The sequence below is a fragment of the Coloeus monedula genome, assembly GCF_965178545.1.
Source record: "Coloeus monedula genome assembly, chromosome: 4".
In the NCBI taxonomy this organism is placed as follows: Eukaryota; Metazoa; Chordata; class Aves; order Passeriformes; family Corvidae; genus Coloeus; species Coloeus monedula.
This window is the reverse complement of record NC_138784.1, coordinates 18,915,584-18,937,501: the sequence shown is the minus strand read 5'-3', so window position 1 is coordinate 18,937,501 and position 21,918 is coordinate 18,915,584. Positions and strand designations below refer to the sequence as shown.

Here is a 21,918-nt window from a genome sequence, read left to right as displayed (position 1 = left end):
TTTCAAGAGGGCTGTAGACACTGAAGGGATCCACTGAGAGCAAATAGAAGCATCCACATTGTTCACACTTTTATCCAAATGTTCCTTGGGGAAAAGCCTGTGAATTGTTGACATTTGTCCTACTGCTCTACATCGGTAAATAGACTCAGGATTAGTTATGTTTTCTGTGTATCTGATTTCCTCAGCAATTCTGGCATAGGTAAAACCTCCATCACCTTGGCTTGCAAGTCCCTTTTGCAAGTGAAATCTCTCATGTAGATATTGACCTACGTGATTTTATCACTGCACCAGCATTTGCATTTTTATTGAAGAGAGTTGAATTAAGTTAGCTGCTGCTTGAAAATAAAGCTAAATGCTTTTTGCCTTTAGGTGGTAATAAAATAGCTTCTTCAAGTACCCTTTATAGATTTCTCAGTTGCCTGTACTATGCTCATAGAATCATTAAGGTTGGAGAAGCTCTCTAAGGTCGAGTCTAAACTTTGACCAAACACCAACATAGCATGAGTGCCATGTCTAATCATTTCTTAAACACTTCCAGGGATGGTGATTCCTCCCCGGACAGCCTGTTCCAATGCCTGACCACCCCTTCAATGAAGAAATTCTTCTTGATGTCCAGTCTGAACCTCCCCTGGCACAGCTTGGGGCTATGTCCTCTTGTCCTGTCATAACTATAGTATATTTTATTTCAGATCATGAATGGATCTGTCCTAACATCTTTTCACTGAGTAGCAGATGCTGTCCTCTCCATTTTTTAAATGGGAAGTTGAGGAACAGCTTCCTCAAGTATCTGTATCATGAATTGAAAAAAACCCTGCTATTTAAAGTTTAATTTTTCACCATTTTCAAAAGGCAGACTGCATGCATGAGAACAAGTAAGGACCCCCCACTTTGTTAGCTCGCTTCATACTTGACTGCAAAACATTTAACCTTTTTTTCTGCAAGATGGTGTATATGAAGTAAAAGGTATGTTGTTACATGAAGAAAATAAAACTCAAGCACACAATCCTATTCATCTTGTGTTCCATAGAGCATAAAACTGAGCATCATGACCGGTGCTTAGCCAGTTGCTTGGGTACAATGGAATTTTGATAAATTATCTCATTCCTTTTGACTTGAGGGGCTGTTAAGTGTAGGGACCTTGTTTGTTGTTCTGAGCAGAAAGCTGAATTAGTGATGAGATAGAAAGATGCTCAATCTTCTGCCTCTGCAGAAGAGTTCAGTCTCCTGCTTTGCTGAACACAGGAGGAATCAGACAATCAGCTGTTTTCAGCTAACCTGTCAACCCAGAAGTTCGTGATCTAGTTTTCTTGCCTCTAAGCCCATGCTGATTCAGGCTGTGTTCTCAATCTGTTTTTGAGTTTTCAATCTGCTTCCCTGCGAGGGCTGTCCATCTCACATGCACTATCCTCACAATGCCTATTAATTTTTTTCTTCTGTCATCATTAGGCATGCATCTGCCTGTGTTTTTATTGCAATATGCCAAGTATTTGCATTTGAAGGCTGTAATCACTTCAGTGTTGGCTTCCAAAAGGAAACTATTGACCTGTCTCAGCCATCTTAAATGAACATGAGGAGCTGCATGCCAGCTGCATAAGGATTTAGTCTACACTATGACAAAATTTAGAGGCCAAAAACTTTCCCAGGTTTTAAGAAAGCAGATGTAATATGCCTGGAGCCCATCAATCGCCTCTGCACGGGTACTTTTTGCTGTTGCACTGCCAAGAAACATGTTGGATTTAGGTTCAATGCCACATCAAAAGTTATGGAGGAGGCAGTTTTGTACCAACTGGTTTTGAGGGAAGATGTACACCCTGCTCGGCTGCTGCTCCTCTGCTCAGCCTTGCCTAGAGGGGATTTCCTCACAGACCTCTGTCTGCCACTGATTGCTTCTTAGCAGAAAAATTTCAAAGAACCCTGAGCTTTTGTTAATTAATTTTGGTGGGGAAAAAAGTATGTAGTAAGCTTGAAAAATAAATCTTTTCCGAGAGAGACAGAATTGCAAGTGACTAAAGGAATATTTTGGTGATAAATGGGCATTCAAGCTGTGCAGCAAAATAAGGCCTGTCCCTGACATTAACCTGTCACATTCCTAGCAAAGATTTCCATCTGTGATGCCATACTGACATTTGATTAGGAAATATCCTACCCTTTTGGATAATACAGGCTGTTTTTTTCCTGATTTTGTGCTATGAATGTGGAGGTAACTAATACATAATACATTCTGCTTGCAGCAAGCTAGCAGCTCAAATAGGTAATCATTTGAACTATTCAATGCTGTTGCATTATGCATCAGAAAAGACTACACTCGGTGTCAAAGCCATAAAGGTAGGCTGCCTGCTTGTCCTGATAGCAGTCAGGTCATGTTTTATTGCTTATTAATCATTGCAGACTAGAAGAGTGAATTTTTGTGAAGCACTTCAGAATTCTGTCCCCAGGAGGTGATTAGTAAAAATAAAAATTGAAATTCAGAAATAGCAGCCTTCATTACCTAGTTATGTTTTTAATTGATCTTTCTCATGTGTGCTGCTTTCTACACCTAAATTAGAAATCCAGCTTCGCTTTTTCCTTTCTTTCTTGAAGTGCTAAATATAATATTTGTTCTAGACATCATTTGTTGTCACTGCACATTAGCTTTCTATTGCTGTTTATATTTATCATATAAATATGACATGTCTGGAACAGTCATATTTTTCTATTGTTCTTTTGCAAATCTGTGCCTATTTTGTTCCCAGCATTATTTTTGTCATGCTTGTTTGCTTGTGACACTGGAATTTCCATCTGGGGTTGTTTAGAGTTCAGCAGTAAATGGCTTTCTGTGTGATAAAATTGACCTCTTCCTTGTGTGCACCCACTTTTACCATCCTTTATCATGACCTCAAATAGTGATCAGTATTTTATTGTTCTCGAAGTTCAAATTTTAAGATGCCTGTGAAAAAATCATTGTAGTGTTATACAATTCTGAGGTCTCAGGATATAGAGATCTATATATTTATATATAGTTTAATGGTGTCTTGTTACTTGACTTTTACAGCCAATTTATAAAAAAAGTATCTTCTAACTCAATCAAGAGCATTCTTTCAAGCAAAATCTTGAGCGAATTGATGGGACCAGTGTAAGGTGAAAATCTGACTGGTCTCTGTTAGGACAGGTTTTGTCAAAGCAGTAAACTTGCCTCAGTGTTTGTAGATGATTTAAGCTGTTGTGCCTACTCTGGGAGCATGCTTCTCAAGGAAACAGAAGCCCTGAAGGGCTTCACAGCCCCTTCTGAGTCCAAACTTGAATCTGGAAGATGATGTACTTTGTCAGGAAAGCCCCACACTGATTACTGAAACCAAGAGCCACCAAGGGACCAGTAGTGATTTCTAAGTGGTTTTAATGAGGAGTTCCACCAAACACAGCAGCACCATGCTGGAAAAAACAGGGTAATTAACTAATGCATCTGCACAATATAGTATAGCACCTACTCAGAATACTTGGCACCATTCTGTGATTTGGTGAAAATACCAAGATCTTATTCAGTGGTGAATTCAGGGATCATCTGCATAGTTCTTCCTCTCCCTCGGTGTCATGTCATGTCAAAGGAAAGCTGTTTCTCCAGTCAGGCTTCCATAGCAAGCTGTTATTCCCTCATATACAGTACCATAAAATCTATTCAGCAAACCAGTTTGTATCCCACACTTGTCCCAAATGCAAGTGAACTTTCTATAACTTGCAGTCTGGGTAGTCACCTTCTCATGTGAGCACAGTTACTTGAAATATTTCACATCATAGCAAGGTTATAAGGTTTTATAGATAAGTAAATGTATTAAGCAAATTATTAGAACATAAAATCAAAATAGAACAAATACTTGACTACCAGCTGAAAAGTATTGATATGTGGTTTAATTGAAAAGTGATCAATCTCATGGAAGACTTTAAGTGGGCATGTCTGGAAAGTTTAAACTTTTTGATGTTCTGTACGGACTAAGAAATAGTGAAGCAGAACTTTTTGTTTGCTTATAATTAAAAGGTATTTCATGTTCGTCTCCTTGTTGCATTGATCCGCATAATTACCATCAATATGGAAAGTGGACTGTGATTGCTTGCTTTCCTTACCTGATTTTTAAGATCTTGATAGCAGTTTAAAAAAGAAATTAAATATTATGATATGTGTGAGCTGGGACAGGCTAAAAGCTGGTACATGGTGGCTTGGCCATCAAAGAAATGAGGAAGAACTCTTTTACTGTACCAGTGACTGAGCACTGGCACAGATTGCTCAGGGTTTATGGAGTCTCCCTCACTGGAGATGCCCAAAAACCTTCTGGATGCAATCCTGTGCCATGTGCTCAGGGATGGCCCTGCTTGAGTAGGGGGGTAGGACCAGGTAAGCCACTGTGGTCCCTTCCAGCCTGACCCATTCTGTGATACAGTAACATTCAAATTCGGTTTCATAAGGAAAAAAAAGCTTATGTGTTTTCTGTAGTCATAGGTACAAGGAACTGTGAAGTACAGCGTAGTTTTCCACTATACTATGCACCCTTCCCAAAATCTGTATTCGTAGCTGTTCTCAAACATCACACATGCTAAAAATGCACCTTCAGTGTACAGTTCAGGAAAATCTGGAGTGCATCTGGAAGGCTGTCCTCACTGTGTAGTGGTATTTAACTGTAGTTCTCTGGTGGAGAGGGCTCCAAGTAACACTTGCTCATGAGCTTCTCCATCCCTGCAAGTCTTACCTGCTCTCCTGCTGTGTTTTGATTTTACCCCTGGAGAAGTGGCCTTTACATTTCTCTTGTAGGGTCTTTATTGGACTGGTGCTTTTTGCTCAGTCTCAACCTAGGAACAGTGAGCCATCTAATGTAAGTATGTAGAGTAAGATAATTTATTAGCAGTGTTCCTGAAACAGTTGTCTTTGATAGGCAGATATCTGTGCTTAACAGTTTCATTAAATTGAATTTCTTGTTATTTGGAAAATCCTATTTGGCAAGTTGCTGACACTTGCTATTTCAGTAACTTACAGCTTTTTGAGAAGACAGCTGGGTTAATACATTATTGAATATTTTTAGAATCCTTTAATGCTGAGTTCACAGGATTCTCCAAGTGAAGTAGACTTAAAAGCTGAGAAGTTTTTGAAGAGAGTTTTACTTTGAAGTTTCTAAGGGGCTGCTTCAGTTCTAGTGCCAGTAAAGCTTAGAACGTGTTCTGAAAGGCTATAAATAGCAGCAATAGAACAATGGATTTAATTTGGCAAGTCTTATCAATGGGGAGGCAAAGGATGCCACAGCTTACAGTGGGTACAAATGTGTGCTGTGCTTTGTGGTTTTATGGAACTGGGTAGAAATGAGGCTTTTAGGGATAATTTTTCACTGAAATAGCATGTAACCATGACTCAAATCTTTTTTTCATGTATTAGGACAAAAAAAAAAAGGTCTTTCAGATGTGTTCACTTTAAGATGTATGAGAGAACTTCTGCCTGTGTCAGGCTAAATACTCTTAGCATTAGAAGCCTTCTTTTGTCTTTCTCCAGAATTAGGTCATGTCATTTTTAACTGTCTTTTTTTTTAAAGGTAATACACTTAAATCAGGTTTTGCTTTTATTTTGTTCTATATATTATTATATCGCTATTTTTATTTTCTTTTTGTGCGTCTATTATTTTATTATATATTTTTTTATTTTAATTATAGTTTTGCTGGGTTTTCCCCTCGGTTTTTCATAGTTAAATGATATCTCCATCTCATCATGTCTACTATCATGGCTTGTACTTTGCTTTCTTCCAGGTTGCTCCAGAGCTGTCAAAAATAACATCAGAAATTGTCACTGAGAAATACTGTCTTATTAAATTGATCAGTGTAAGCCAGTAACAAGAAGACAATCACTGAAAATTATCTCTATATTTAGATGCTTCTCAAACAGTTAACTATTTAGCAGAAGCAGAAAACACTGACTATAAAGGAAATAAAGGGACTGACACACTGTGTGTTTAGCATCCCTCAAACATAGATTTAAAAGAAACAAAGATTTTAGTTATGGGCTAGCTGTGTTGAAATTAGTTAGAATAAGAAGGAATTTGGGCCCAGCTAGAGTTAATTAAAATGGTTAAGAGAGCTGGACCTGAAACAGTTTTCAAGATGTTAGTAATTGATTACTAAATAATTGATTATTTGTCATTTTTATGTTTGTTTAGCTGTGCTTAGAAGGAGGAACAAAAACATTGATAAACTGGTCTAAGGAACAAGGACAATTACCAATTTCCTCCCTCTGTGAGAGCCTGTATAAAAGTCACACAAGAGGAAATTTGGAAGTCACTAAAGTAATTAGGATTGTTAAAGTTCAGAAAGGTGGAAAAGGTCAAAATGAGGGAGATGAGCTTACTTCCATTTTTCTGGGACCACTGACCCAATTCAAGACCACCAATTCAATTTAGAGCACACACGAGGCATGCTTAATGACATTAAAGCTCATTTCCATACGAAGCGGAGAATGGAACGTGTTATAGTTATGAATATGCATTTGTATTTTGGATATTCATAACTTTTGTAAATAAAAGCTTTGTGTTTGTTTGGACTGGGGCCCTGCATCTTAGGGAGCACGTGCCACGCAGTGCCTGGCGCCAAATAAACATACACTTTCTAACCCTAAACCGTTAGAGAGCCTTTGTCTGTCTCAGTTGGATGTCGATACTAGATCGATATTCATATTTTAATAAATCATCCCAGAGGTGTAGATGGCCACTTCTTGGTACTCAGCTCATTTATCTTCCTTCCAGGTTATAGGAATATTTTTGCCTACCAGGAGATCAGCTCCTATAAGAAAAGATTGTTGGAAATGGAAAGCAATTCAGAAAGATTTGTCAGCTATTTATGCTCTTTAAAGCAAAGCAAGTGTAGAACGTTTATTTTGTGGAACCAGAGAAGAAAGGAGTTTATGAATTATGGGCTGGCCTCGTGCAGGAGAGTTAAACACTGGTGTTAGTTAATGGCCAGTTAGCAGAGCACCATTTTGATCTCAGTGGACGCTGGCTGGATGGGGGCCATAAATCCCTACTGCAAACGGGAGCAGCCTCAAGATGCTTCGTTTCAGCTGCTGGGATGCTGCTAAGGCAGTGTTTATTTGGTCAGGGTTTGGGGTTTGCAGATCTATCCCATCCCCGCTGGTTGTGCAGCTGCTCCTTACTGTTGATAGTTGTTCTGGGGCTTCAGTAGGTTTTTACTGTGCTGTTTTCCCCTTGCAGGCTTTTGGACAGTCCTTCTCTGTTCACCGCAAAGTGGCCGAAGATGGCGAAACACGGGAAGAGACTCTTCTCCAGGAGTCTGCATCAAAGGAAGCCTATTACCTTGGGAAGATCTTGGAGATGCAGAACGAGCTCAAGCAGAGCAGGGCCGTGGTCACCAACGTTCAGGCAGAGAATGAGAGACTCACTGCTATTGTCCAAGACTTGAAAGAGGTAAATGGGGCTGAATTTCCTTAGGGTGTCATGGATAACATGGCTCTGAGTAAAGAAAATATTACAGGAAGTTAAAATTCTCACCTCCTAGCCTGTGATCTTCCCAGAAACCACATGGCCTGAGAAGGCTACAATTTAGAAAGAAGGAAATATAACTTCTGTTGTTTTTATACAACACCACCTTACAAATATAATAAAATCCAATTCAAGAAGCTATAATTTCCTAAGTAGCCTTAATATTTTGCAATGTATTTTGTAGTACCGAATTTTACATAAACACATTTTCTGCACACTTCTGGCATTCAGGCAGCTCTTCTCTTTCCCAGTATTCACATAATTTTTCAGGTATTTGGGACTGCCTAGAATTAAATTAGGCTTTCACTGGTTTTCTTCTACTGTAAAGCAAAATTAAAACGCATGCTTATATCTAGAAAATGGGTAACAGTAAGGAAGTCAAATGTAGTTACTGACCATATGAGACGTTCAGTAAGTTTGGTGGGAGAATTTAGTAACAATTAATAAATTGCCTTTTCACCCTTGGAATCTGGAAGTTACAGAATGTAGCAGAACTACTGCATGCAGGGGAAGGCAGCACTTGGAAATGAGCCCACATCTTCCCTGCATTCCCCAGGAATGCTTAGACTGTAGGGATTCTCCCCACTGCCCAGCTGCTGGAGGAGATATTTCCTATGTGATTCTGGAAAGTGATTATTCAGTGCATTAGCTTGTTAATATTAATGATTACCATGTTTTCTGTAGTTGAATGGAATGGCATCCTTTTAGCCTACAGAAAGTCCTGGAACAGGGTATCCCTGGAACTGAGTCCTTTACTCTCCTTGAACATTCTTGCTTAATGGTTGTACTGGGCTTGCCCATAATACAGATCAGATTTCAGGAAGAAGTACATACATGCCATTTGTTCCCATATTCCAATTAAAATATGTGATTGTAATTGCTGTTGCAGTGGTTAACAAAACAAAATCAAATATATTTTTAATTATTTTTGATCTACTTGTCCTAAAATCCTATCCAAAGTCATCTTGGTGGCAGACAGGCAGCTGCTCACATGCCTACCTGTTTTGTTTAGCTCACAGGTCCTTTTGACTTGGGGCTCACACACAAATGAACAACCAAGTTAGAGAAAATACACTTTTGTCTTTGTACTCGATTCTTTTCCTCTGGGGTCTCCTTGGGATTCCTTCAAATGCAAATCTCCCTTCCATTTTCTCTCATGGTTATTGATCTGTATTTGTTCAGGAGGCAGTTTTGGTACCCGTTGTCCCTGGAATATTGATTGTCCTCATTTCCTTGGAGATAATAGTAGCCCCTAGTGTGAAGCCAACTGCAATTATTTCCTGCTCTAATGCTAAATAGAAACAAGCCATAGTAGTTAATTAAAGTGCAATAAAGGAATTTACCTGAATAAAAATAAGGCTGGTAAACTGATAGTTATTATTAAGATGATGTTGCACCCTGAGTATCAAGTCCTTTACTGTGTGGAACTTTTATTTTGTCTTACTACAGTCAATGTACTTAAACATTGGGATATCGGATATAAATATAAATGGAATATAAATGGGATAAGTGCAGTCAGTTCATTACACCACATGCTATTATGATTAATTACTTGAATAATAATAAGAGATAGAGGGTGATTGTCACTTACTTCGGGCTCTTTTTGATCTTTTCACACTGAATTACGCTGGTATTTCACCTTGTGCTTGAAGGAGTCTCACCCTTGTACCCAGCCTGGTATCCCTTGGTCCTATGGCTGTGATGTCCAAGTTGCTGCTGAAATGAGATGACCTTGTCCTGTAAGTGTTTATGAATTTTGTCTGCTTTGTTCTGCTTCCTACAAGTAGGGAAAAGCAGACTAAACTTACTCCAAATCTTGACAGCTACAAAGGGAAGGAAAAAAAGTATGAAGTGGCTGGTATGTTTTGGGATAAAGTCAGAATTAGATGCTGCCGTGGGTGGAGTGCTACAACAAGGAAGCAGTTTGTCTCGTTAGGCAGTAAATTTGGAAATCTAATTAGAGAAAAAAATGAAAGAAAAAAGATGATCTTCATGTGGGCTTCTGTACTGAGTGATGCAAAGAGAGATTGGTAGATTCTGGGCATAAGTTACCTGATTGTATCCCGTCTTCTCCCCTCCCTGCCCACTACCTCTTTCCCTCAAGACAAACATGCTTTATAGTTGTTTTTTAAGCCTTAATAAGACATCTTATAAACTAAATAAACAAACAAATAATTCCTTTCTCCTTCAGTCATAATATAAAGGTTTGAGTAACTGCTGTGTGGTTCTGGGAATAGTGTTTTTGTGTGGATGCCAGAAATGTGTGGCAGTTTCTCCATGCATTCAGCCACTTAGGATACTGAAGACTGATAGGTAGGTTTTCAAACAATGACCCCTGTTATTGGTATTGCATTCCTAAATAATACACTCAGGGCTTCTCCACTCCCCAGCCCGTCGTGGGAGTTATCTGATGAATACATTCTGCTCTCTGAATGTGCACAAAAATCCATAGTCATATGAATGTGTATGAGCATTTTCTGAACCATCAGAATGCACTCACATGAATGCTGATGACTTTTAGGAATCCTGGGAATTCCATAGCCCGGAGGTTAAAAATTCATACGTTTTAGCAAGTATCTGCCTTACAGTCACAGCTCTGATGTCTGCAGGGCAGCTTGACCTGGATCTCCCTTGCTGTAAAAGGGAATGTATCTGTTGGTGATTGAGAGACAGGAGGCAGCTTGATGCAAGCAAAAGCAGTTTATTGTTTCTGCAGTATGACTTATATACTCTTACAGCCTTTGGACAAAACTTTCCACTACCTTAATAAAAACCACAACATTCATGTTTCCTAGCAGTATTGATTAACTACTGTCTTGCATGATTTCTCTTAGCAAGGCACAATGTAGTACATAACATTGCTTCTGCTTACTACAAGTCCTTGTTTGCCATTCCCAGGGCTTGTGGCCCACTAAGGTTAAAATGTCCACATCATTTACCAACTCTGCAGAACTTTCTGCTCGACTTCCCAACTGTCTCTCCATACGTATCAGGCTCAGGTCTCTGGAGATTATGCATCTCAGACTGCAAAAGCAAAAACTGATCTCAGTACCCATATCTTGAAAAGGATTTGTTTTTAAGAACTTGATCAGGTGTTTCACCCTCATGGGGAATGATGAACCAAGAATCTCTGTACATAGATAGCTTTCTACTTCATGTTAAAATGATTAAAAGAGGAAAACACCACCAGCTTTACTTTTGATGTAATAAAAATCCTTAGAGTGTTGGACAGGAGTCTTATTAACAATCACCTAACTAAATAAAATATACATTTTGGAAAGCTGGTAGATTTTTTTTCTCCCACCAAGACCTCAGATAGGGAATGTAGGCTGTTTAATTTGAGCCAAAAATACACAGATTTTAAAACTGGGGCCAGAGAGATAATATTTTGGCAGTCAGAGACCAGATTTACAAAATCTGTATGTTAGGCATCACACATTTTATGGTAGATGGCCTCTCTGTATGAAGAGATCGTTATGGTTGTTTGATCATGTAACCTTCTCTAACAGTGTATGAATTGCACTCATTTATTATAAACATTAAAAAAATACTTTTCCTGGAAAACGTCTTTTAAAAATATAATCTTTTATCCTTTTCTGATTTTCTGGAATCTGTTTTTCTCCTATTTAAAAGCACTGTTCACTTACAGTTGGGAGATGAGTAACTTTATTTCCATTTGTGCCACTGAAAAGCCTTTTCTTATGGTGACTATAAGCCCTTTATAGGTACATAAAGATGAAATCATCACCTTGAGAAACTGATAGCTGACAGAGGTGGTTGTGAAAGCCCAGATGACCTAGCTCAGGAGCTGGAGAAAGCTCTCTGCCCACAGACAGGAAATCTCCATATAGAGGTGATGTCTGTATATATTCCTCCATCATGGGAAGGCTGAATAACTTGGAGCTTGGCATCTGACTCAGAACAGGTGGCAACTGGAGGGGAAAAAGAATGAGGCAAAGATGAAGCAGGTGAGACTGTAGAAAATGGAGATAAAGAGGGATGGTACAGTTCAGGTTTTGTAGGTGTTATGAGACTAGGTGAGGAGTTGTTTGGGGTGGGTCGGTGTGAATGTTTTGGTGTCTGAAGGGGCAGGTATGGATCAGCTCTTTCTTCCCATTAAGACTAGTGAAAATGAGAAAGCCAGGAAGAAAGGGGTTAAAACTCATAGGCTCTTTACTAAAAGTCACTGCAGCATCTGCAGGGATTGCAGAAAGAAATGGGCACCTGGGTACCTGCTGTCTGTGAGGTAACAGATGAACAGGGAGGTTTATGTGATGACAATATTAATGGGCCATAGAAACAGCACACACCTGGGCTTCTGGAGGGCAAAAACAGGAACGAGGGCAGCGGAAGAATGGGTGGAGGGAAAAATACAAATTTATGATGTATTATTTGCTGAAAGCAGGTGAAAAAATGTCAAAGGTGAAATTGTGCAGCCTCGCTGCCCTTGAAATCCATAGCTAAACATTTATTCACTTCAGCAGTACAAAAATCTAGCAGTACAAAAATTAGCAGTTCGTGCTAATCAGAAAATGTATAGGCATGGTAGCCTGGATTTTTTTGAGGGGAACTAATGTTTGAAAGCAGAAAAAATTTACAATCCTAGTCTTCAAGTTGTCTTTCCTCTAAAGAATTATATATTAAGAACTAGACTTTTTATATTAAATGTGGCTTAAATCATAATTGGCTGTTGCCTATTTAGAATTTATAGTTTTTCAATCTGAAAAAATAAAGTTTTTTCTCATTTTATAATTTCGAGTAAATTAGGTGCCTAAATTTCCACCTTCTGTAAAATTTTCTGTCCATCTAAAGGTCTGGCTTGGCCTGAGGTCTGTCACTACTCTGTTACTGCATGTTGAGCACTGCTGAAGGAGCTACTGTGATCTTCCAAGGAGAGGTTTCCCAGCTGACCTCCTCATCCAGTGATGTCCTTGCACACTCTGGTTCTGTGATTGTGGCGAGGTTTGGGGCTCCAGTTTATTCTCTGTCCTTCTTTCTCTGAAGAAAGTGCCCTAGCAGTCAGCTGGCAGACGCTCTTTGTTCCTTCAGATGTTTCACATGGTTGGGAGATAGTATTTTGTGGGTCAGGGAGAGTGGGACCAAGCAAGCTGATGACAATGACTGTAGCCTAAAGGCTAAACCACTCAGATGGGAATAGGGAACAAGTTCTCATCCCTGTTTCAATTAATGCTGGATAAGAAATACTTAAATATTCATTGGGGTGGAGACCAGAACCCCAGCTGCCCCTCAGCAAAGGCTGCCTCCATCCCTCAGAGGAGTGTGGTCCACAGCCTTTATCTCCCATGGCTGTGACCTAACTGATGAGCTCTTGGAGGGAGGTAACCCTGGGTAACCAAGTAAGGTGACTTTTACCAATTCTGCATTGAAAAAAGACAGAAAAGCTAAGTCTGGGAGAGGAATCACTGCTAGGAATTATGTACTGCAGGAATAACCTTTTGTTTGCTTGGCTGTAGTGACAAAGCTAGTGAGCTCTCTTCAGTTTTGACAGCTTGCTTTTCTAGTAGTTGTCTAATTTTATGCATGCACAGCATAGGGAGCCTGTGACTGTGCTCTGGTGATTACCCCAGACAGTGAAATGATTTAAGTGACTGCAGTGGTGCACCTGACCAAGCAGCATCCTTACATGATCTTGTCTGCTCCCTCATGGTGTTGTCCTGTGCTTTCAAGTGTCTGCATCAACAGACACTCAATGTACTCCAGGATGGAAGTTTGTTTTGGCATCTACACCAGTTCAAGAAAGCTTGCATTATAAATATTTATCTGCTTGCTAATATTATGGTGGCACTTTCAGCAATGGCTTTGTATCATGACCTGGACCAGGGGATTGAGTGCACCCTCAGTCAGTTTGCAGATAACACCAAGCTGGGCAGGAATGTTGATCTACTGGAGGGCAGGATGGCTCTGCAGAGGGATCTGGACAGGCTGGATTGATGGGCTGAGGACAACAGAATGAGGTTCAACAAGGCAAAGTGCTGGGTCCTGCACCTGAGCTACAGCAACCCCATACATCACTACAGACTTGGAAGACAGTGGCTGGAAAGCTGCCTGGTGGAAAAGGGGTGCTGGTTGACAGCAGCTGAGCACGAACCAGTGTGTGCCCAGGTGGCCAAGAAGGCCAATGGCATCCTGGCTTCTGTCAGCAGTACTGTGGCCAGCAGGACCAGGGCAGTGATTGTTGCCCTGTACTCAGCACTTGTGAAGCCACACCTTGATTCCTGTGTCCAGTTTTGTGACATGAAAGACATGACAAAAAGGACATTGAGGTGCTGGAGCAAGTCCAGAGAAGGCAGTGGATCTGGTGAAGGATCTAGAGCACAAGGTCTGTGAGGACCAGCTGAGGGAGCTGGGGTGTTTAGTGTGCAGAAAAGGAAGTTCAGAGGGGCCCTTATCACTGTTAAACAGCTTCCTGAAAGGAAGCTGTAGCAAGGTGGGGACTGGTGTCTTCTCCTAAGTAACAAGCAGTAGGACGAGAGGAAATGGCCTCAACTTGTTGCCAGGGGAGTTTAGATTGAATATTAAGAAAAAAATTCTTCACCACAAGAGTGGTCAAGCATTGGAATAGGCTGTCCACAGAGGTGGTGGAGTCACCTGGTGGCATTTAAAAGACAAGCAGATATGTCATTTGTGGGTGTGGTTTAATGGTGCACTGGCCATGCTGGGTTAATGGTTGGACTTGATGCTCTTAGAGGTATTTTCTAACCTGAATGATTTTATGATTTTTAGAAGGAGAATAATTAAGAAAATATGCTGAAGTGTTCAACATGACCGTTGTTAATGGTGTTTTGGTCTTAATGTACCTTAATGCAAGCACTGCTTTTTGAAAAGAAGCTGTAGGATCTAGAGCAGCCCATGGACATGACTGGGGGTGTCAGAGAAATAGAGTGGAGCTGGGTGTGATAGAGAGATGGCAGAACTGTTCCTCCTGTCAGGAGAGTGCTCACATCTCAATTTAGGGCATTATTAGCATAGTCAGTAGAGTTGATGGTATTTACATTCCTTTGTTTTGGAAGTTACTGTCAGTTGGGTAGAACCAGCTCTAAGTTAGGCTGATAATATAAATGTGTTACTTTGTCCAGTGAGAGGTGTTTTTTTCTCTCTCCTGTATTTAGAAAAGCCTGCCATAGGGACATTGTGCCAGGCCACCCCACCCTTGTAAATGTTTTTCCCTCTTTAGCTGATAGTGTTAATGGCTGATGGTTTTGCCTTTAGAGGTTGCAAAATTTACTAAAAATATATTGTTTCCTACTGCTTTCAGGAAAAATTTCAGATGGAGCTTAATCTGAAACAGTGCCTGTTAAATGGTTTCCTCTGCTCTTTACATGTACTTTCCCTGTTCACAGGACTTCTGAAAAGAAACAAAGTTATTTTCTTTGTCTTGGAGACAAAAATACAGCAAGCTGTGACTTGTAATCCTACCAAATCTCTCTTATGCTGTGAAATTAATGGGTATACTAATAGACTGATGCTGTCTCTCTGTCAGAGAAAGAGCTCCGAGCATAGGCAGCAAGACCAGTTGACTGCTTCTAAGTGTCCTTATTAACAGACAAAGATTTAATTACAAATCTGCCATTCAACTCCACCTTCCTACTTAGTTACCACCAAACACTTTTTTGGGTTCTTGCTTCACATTTTGGCTGACAAGCCAAAGGTGAATCCAAAAGTGGCTGGGGTAAGATTAACCTTTTTGTTTCCCGAAATGTGGTTTATAATCCTAAATTGCTATAATCACTCATAAGATGGTTGTGTTTCCAAGTTTGTACTCCTCATAAGCACCAACTGTAATAGCATTGGAAGCTCAAGAGCTCAGGATAAATACATTTTGTTGTGGCACTGTTTTCTCAGGGTAACCATCAGCTTGTTGTTCTGCTGTTCTTACCCTCAAATATACTTGCGAGCCACCAAAAGCATCTTTGAGTGGTTGTGTTTCCTGTTAATGAGGCCAAACAATGATTTTGGATATAAATTTGGGATTTGACACATTCATGACACTGTTTTCTTTGGCAAGGTTCAGGCATTTAGCTCTGCTGGGAATAACAGAGTCAAACAATGGACACTAGGGAGGTCAAAAAAAGGCCAAGTGGGATAATGGAGCATAACCAAGGGACTGTTGCATAAATACAGAGTACCTTATTAAAAATACTCAAATTCCCAGCTCCTTCTTTCAGAAAAGGGGCCTCAAATAGAAGATGAAAGAGGGTGTACTTTCAGCTGCCCTTGGTAATCTTTGGGCAGTAATTAATCAAATCAGGATCTGGCAGTGCTTGTTATTACATAAGTTCTTTGAAAGAATGACCCCTTATTTGTGCCTAGGTGGTGCCAAATCCACCCTTGTGCAGGCTATTGAGTAAGCACGTGCTGAGAGGACAGCTCTGGAAGCCAGAGGTATTACCTGGGTTTAAAGAAGAGGGAGGTAAATTTCATGAAGTACTGGGCCATCAGTGCTGCTGCTACCTGAAGATCCAGTCCCACTGCCCAGGACTCGTAGGGGATGCCTGGGAAAGCATCTTCACATAACATCCCTGTTTCACAGGTGTCACACACCAGTGGCTGCTTGGATGTTGGGCTAGCAGCTCTCTGAACTTGTCAAAATGGTATTTTCTTTTTCTTTGTGGCTTCTACATTTTTTAAAATGCATAACTTTTCTTGCTTTTGTTTCTAGATGAGGAAGCCCTCTTAAGAACTTCTTGTGCTGACTCATTCTTTTTGGTATTAATTTGCTAGTTAAAAATAACTTGGGGTTTTGTCTATTCAAGTGGTGTGGAGTAAGATGGTTTTTGGCAGTGCTGGGATTAGCTGCTTGCCAGTTTTTACACAGTCCTTGCAATGTGATCTGGATGCTCAGGAGCAAGAGCCCAGGAGCTGTGTTGACTTGTACCTTGTGACTTCATTCATTTGCCTGGGATTAAGTGGGAAAGGAAGAATACCCTGGTGCCAGACTTTCTGAAACTTGGGTCCAAAAGCTTCAGCAGCCTTCCAGATAAAGTAAAGGCATAAGGAGAAGGAGAAATTTTTGCTGAAAGTCCTCACTGCCTGAGTGCATAAGCAAATTGAGCATAAATTGGGGTGACATGTGTCACTAATAATGAATATTAAACAATGAATGAAGGTAAATTTGTTGCCCCTGTTCCAATTAATTTTCTTTGATTTTTTTTTTTTTTTTTAATATCCTGAGCTGTTTTCAATTTAAAAAAAAAAAGATAGTTAAAGGTTCCCTGAGAGACTAATGTTGTTATTCCCAGTCATTCAGTGTTAGATGTGCCTGGTAATTGATGAATGTTTTATGCCTTCAGTACTCATTGGGATTACAGAACAGGAATCTGGATGTATTCCCAGCAATCAGTACACAAGCAGTGTGGTCACATTTCTCTTCTCCTGGGAATCCACACATGCACTGTAGCCCTGCATGATTGTACCTTCTGTTGTTGATTTTCTCCTGTTCCCTGCATGTGGATGCATCACTGCCTGTTTTCCTTCCTCCTAAACCTTTTTGCTCATTATTAAGAAGTACAGAATGGACAGCACTGACTGGTCATTGGTTCAGAGATGAGATCCACCAAATGAAACTGAGAAACCTAATGATCTCTACTGGAGCTGTGATTAGTACTTGGACTTTGAGGGAAACTCATGGGTGCTAATCACATGTGGATAATAATTACCAGCAAAGGTGCTTGAGCTTCAACACCTGCTCTTACTTGTTCAAAACCCACATTTATTTTCAGTCTATTTTTTTTTCTTGTCTTTTAATCAATACTGATTTATTTGTAAGGGTTTCTCCTGGGATTTACTAGGTAATTTTGGGAAATGGGATTTACCTTTTCCTGGGGATATGTCTTGGCTGCCAGGACATGGAGCATTGCATGTGACCTGACCCCAGAAGTGCATGATTTGTGAGGTGCAATCAGAGTGAGATGGAGCAAAACACATCTAAATTATGCCTTTGGATAGTTAGCAGCTACTAAAGAGATTTTTGGCAAAAATCTCCTACCAAACAAAAAGAAACTGCATAGAATCAAAACCTGTGAAACCATGAAATATAGAAGAAAAGTCAGCATCTTTGGGGTTTATATTTTGTGCTCTTTATGCTGTCATTTTCTCATTTGGGTTCATTCAGACTACATCTTACAAAACAGAAGTCTTTTCTGTGTGGCAATGTGAGGCTATCCTTAAGCATGGCCCTCTGTGGGGCAGGTTCTTCAGTTCCCCATTTCTGCCGCAAAACCTCAAACTCATTACCAGTTTGTCATTGGTATGAAATCATTAATAAGATCTTGGCTCCCATCATCTGTACTAATTGTGCTTTCTACAACAAACTCTGTCCTCAAGGGGAGCATTTGTAAGAGGAAGGTGACAGAAGGGTGAACAGCAAAAGCCTCAAATATGCCACCTCTTTTTCTCCCTTTGCCCTTACTACAATATATGAGACAAGCTGGTTATTTTTAGTTATTCTCAACAGTCAGTGCCAGTCAGCATCCAGGAGGTGGGCAGCAGGTCAGGCAGAGGTCAGACAGTGTTATCACCCTTTCATTGTGATGGTCAAATCCACTCTTAAGCTTCAGGATTGAGAGAAATGCACTTTTGCTGGCAAATGTTTTAGATGTGTACGTGCAGATGCTCATACATAATCAGAGCTTGTCTGCTTCTATGATGTTATTGTTAAAAAAACCCCCATCAAATAGGTAGGACTAGATATGAATGCAATTTTTGCCTTCACTGCTCATTCATTCTGCCTATGTAGCCTTTCCTCTCCTCCTGAAGCACAGTGTGTTGGCTCTTTCAGCTAAATGTGCCTTGAAGGCATCATCTCAGAGCTGTGATTTTTCACTTCAGTGAAATGATTGGGCTGTCTGCTCTGATACTCACTGTGAACTCTACGTGAAGAGTGGCTGTGGCATTACAGTGTCAGCTTAGAGTGGGGTGGGTTAAAAATGGGTCATTTCCCATCAGTCCTGCACACCTAGTCACGAAAAGGGGATCCAGAGGCAATGCTCTTCACAAATGCAACACTGTGAGGTTTGGCTCATGATACCGGTTTTTTACATTTTTTTCTTGGGGTCCCTTTTGTCTTGTTTTCCCAAGGGAAGTGGCAACACAACAGCAGTGAGAAGATACAGGATTCTGGTTCTTAGTAGCTTAGTAGCTGAATGCATAAAATGTCAAGGGTAAAATTCTGGTGAGTGCGGAGGAAGGAAAGTGTTTCTTTCACAAACAGCTTCTCTCACATGCCATGACTGTCTGCCCTCACCGGATGAGGTACGCAGAGAGACACATAAGAAAAGCAAGGAAGAAAAAGTAAAAAATTCCAAGAAATAGGTGCAGACGGGGATTGATTGTCAAATAAATGGGAATATATTAAAGGGAAAAACTCAATATTTTGGTCTATATCAAATCAGCAACAAGGTTTCCTAAAGTCACTCTGCCTTGGCTTGCTCCAGAAATCTGAGAGGAAAACGATGTCCTTGGTTTGTTGTCCAAGACATAAATGCAGTGAGGAAGAAGCACTGAATCTGCAGACCCCTTTGCAAGATGTTCACAGACACTTTGTAAATCTGGAGCTCACCTTATTTTGGCAGCAATTCAAATTGCCATTTTACTATTTAAGCAGCTAAGACATAGCTATAGATGTAGATTTATTTGATTGGTGTTGTTTTGATATTAATTTTATTGAAGATCTTTGAGTCATCATCAGAATATTTTAGTTTTGGAGGCTAGGATGTACAGCTGTTTTTCATGCAACATGGTTTGCTAGTGGTGATTTGAAGTCAGCCCCTTGACAGCTTTCATATATTCTTTTTGCATTGTTTTATGTTTTTATCCATTGTAAATGCTTTTGAAAAGCCAGTTACGAGTTTTACATTACTACTTCTCTTGCCCTCCAGAATTTATGACTTACTCTTTCTTCCTCTTAACCTGACTACCTAATTTCTTCCCACCAAAGTTGTTGTGAGATGGAGCTTTATGCCAGAGTCATAACTGCCATAACTCTGTTTTAAAATAAATCACTTTATAGGCTGTAAGTGAAATTGAACCTTAAATTGCTAATAGAATTTTAAAACACTTCTGTATTGTTAGTCCACTTGAAATTACATTAACTTCTTCGAGGGAAAGAAGTAATGACAGTGCATGTTTTGAAGTTTAAAAAGTGAAAGAAGTTAGAGTATTAGGAAGGAAAAATAAAACTAGGAGGGTCTTTAAATTTAAAATGAGAAATGCACAACCTTGGTGGTGTTTCTGTTTAAGAAAGCCTCCTCCTTTTAGCATGTTATCAAGAGTAATGAACTTTTGTTTTGTGGTCAGCTCTAACACAGGACAGCTGCACTACCTGCCTTGTGCTGAGTTCAGGCTGTGGATTGCCTGGGTGAGCTAAGGACCAATTTTCAGGAATTCAATGCATGCTATTACCTAGCTTCTCAGAAGGGCAAGGAAAATGAACTACCAACTCAGCTTCAGCAACATTTATCTTTTATGATGCACTTTGGGGAAACATACTTCCTTATCATACCCACTAAATGCATGTTACAAAATGAAATGCTGAAGTTCCCCTACCACAGTCTATATTTTTCTCCTTAGCTGCATTCAGAAATACCAAAGATACCGATTCTTTGCACAGTCAGAATAACCACTGCTACAGCCTCTGTAACTCTGTGCCTTGAGGCAGAAAGAGCCATGATCATCTATTTAAAGGCTGGATAGTTTGCAAAAAAAAGGTTGGGTTTTGACTGCAACTGGAAAGCTCCTTGCAGCTGGAGCTGCAAGGTTGCAAATATATTGGAGATTATTTTCATCCCTGTTGTCATGTCATTAGAAATCCTGGCAATAACTCAGAGTGAACTGGAGAGATAATCTTTCTTTTCAAGAAGCAAATGCAAAGATTGGTTTATCATTCTGTTTCTCATATCATATTGCACTGACCTCTTCCTCAAGGGTTGTAAGCAAGTCCAAGACATTAAAAACAGAATAGGCTGGTTTCTTCTTTATTACATGCCCCTGCTTAAGGAAATTTACCATGGCTATTTCTCTTCTGTCCAACGCTACAGCAAAATATATAAGCTACATGTGTTATAAGCTACACCATCTTGCAATACTTGTCTTATTACCAAAACCTAAAACCACAGTTAGCTTTTGTTACATGTGTTTAAGCATTTTTCTTTAACATGGGTTTTTAATGCTGAGTTTTATAAGGCAATTACTTCTCTTAGTTGTACCTTGTAATAGTGGAGGCAGCTCTAAGCATCATTCCCATCCAAGGTCCAGAAGGTAGAGTTATTTTTAAATCTGGTGCTGAGCTGAAAAACAGTGCAGGGCCTATAAAGTTGTCATTCAATGGGATGGTAGAATGGGGTGTGAAAACAGCAGTAAAGTAAAATACACACAAGTCACTTCCTCCACTGAAGCACATAATTCAAGGTCTGTTGGGGTGAGGAGCCATGTGCCTTCTCCCCTTCTGGCTTTCTCTTTCCGTGTCCTGTCTGTAATCCATTAGAGACTTTCATTATTTCAGCATGATTGGGGTTAACTTCTAAACATGATTTATTGCTGCTTTCTCTCATAAATGCATATAGGAAAAAGTTTCACGAAGGCTGTCTGCACTTCAGGCGGCTCTCTTGAAAGCTGTTTCTTGCATAGGCGAAGTTACAGCATTTCAGGGAGTGGGTGTCCAGAGCCAGCCCTACAGCTGCCAGCTCCAGCTGTAGGCATACCTGGAGCCGCTTTCTGTTCAAGTTACAAAGCATTATATACTTTTCTTTGCAGAGTATCTTAATACGTAACAACCAATAAGCACCATACACAATACCTTTACATTTGCCTATAGCCTATCATTACTACCACCATCACCATATTATACTCATTATTATCCAGTCACAAGAGTAAGTAAGTTACAATTTAAGCTTACAGTAGAAAATTCTCAGACCTCTCTTCTTCTTGCTACATCAACATTTCTTGTTTGCCTGCCATATCTCTCTTTTTGGTTAAGATGTGTTTTCTATTTACTTATGCTCTTCTTGAGACTTATTTACTTGGTGAAAAACATGTCTTTGTTTGTAGTCACATACCTTTTTCCTACTCCTAAAAGTCTCCTTCCAACTCATCTCCAGCCTTTGCATTCTCAGTTACTCAGTGCTGAGTGTTTCAGCAAAACATCTTTTACTCTATACCAAAACTTGCTTTCATTTCTATCTCATCCTCAGTTTCTACATTCAGAGCTCTTTCTGCCAAGCCTACATACCTGTGAAACTTTCTTACCAAACTTTCATCCTTCCCAACAAATACAGAGATGGAATTTGTGTTTTCAGCTAGCGTTACAGTGGGGATCCTGCAACACGCGTATCAGACAACGAGGCCTGTGGACAAGAAATATCTATGGACCAGTTCTTGGTAGATGTTTCAGAGATGTTTATTT

At 39.9% G+C, this 21,918-nt stretch overlaps 1 protein-coding gene across 10 annotated transcripts in view; it reads left to right on the top strand.

Moving 5' to 3' along the window:
• BICD1 (BICD cargo adaptor 1) overlaps positions 1-21,918 on the top strand; it is a gene marked incomplete at both ends in the record, with an annotated part of 165,004 nt that overhangs the window by 77,846 nt on the left and 65,240 nt on the right. For 9 of the 10 annotated variants that reach the window (XM_082280999.1, XM_082281004.1, XM_082281002.1 and 6 more), the window contains one exon: positions 7,212-7,424. The exons of the other annotated variant lie outside the window; for it this stretch is intronic. In XM_082280999.1, coding sequence (XP_082137125.1) covers positions 7,212-7,424 — 213 coding nt within the window. The remainder of the gene's footprint in view (positions 1-7,211; positions 7,425-21,918) is intronic. 10 annotated transcript variants of the gene reach the window in all.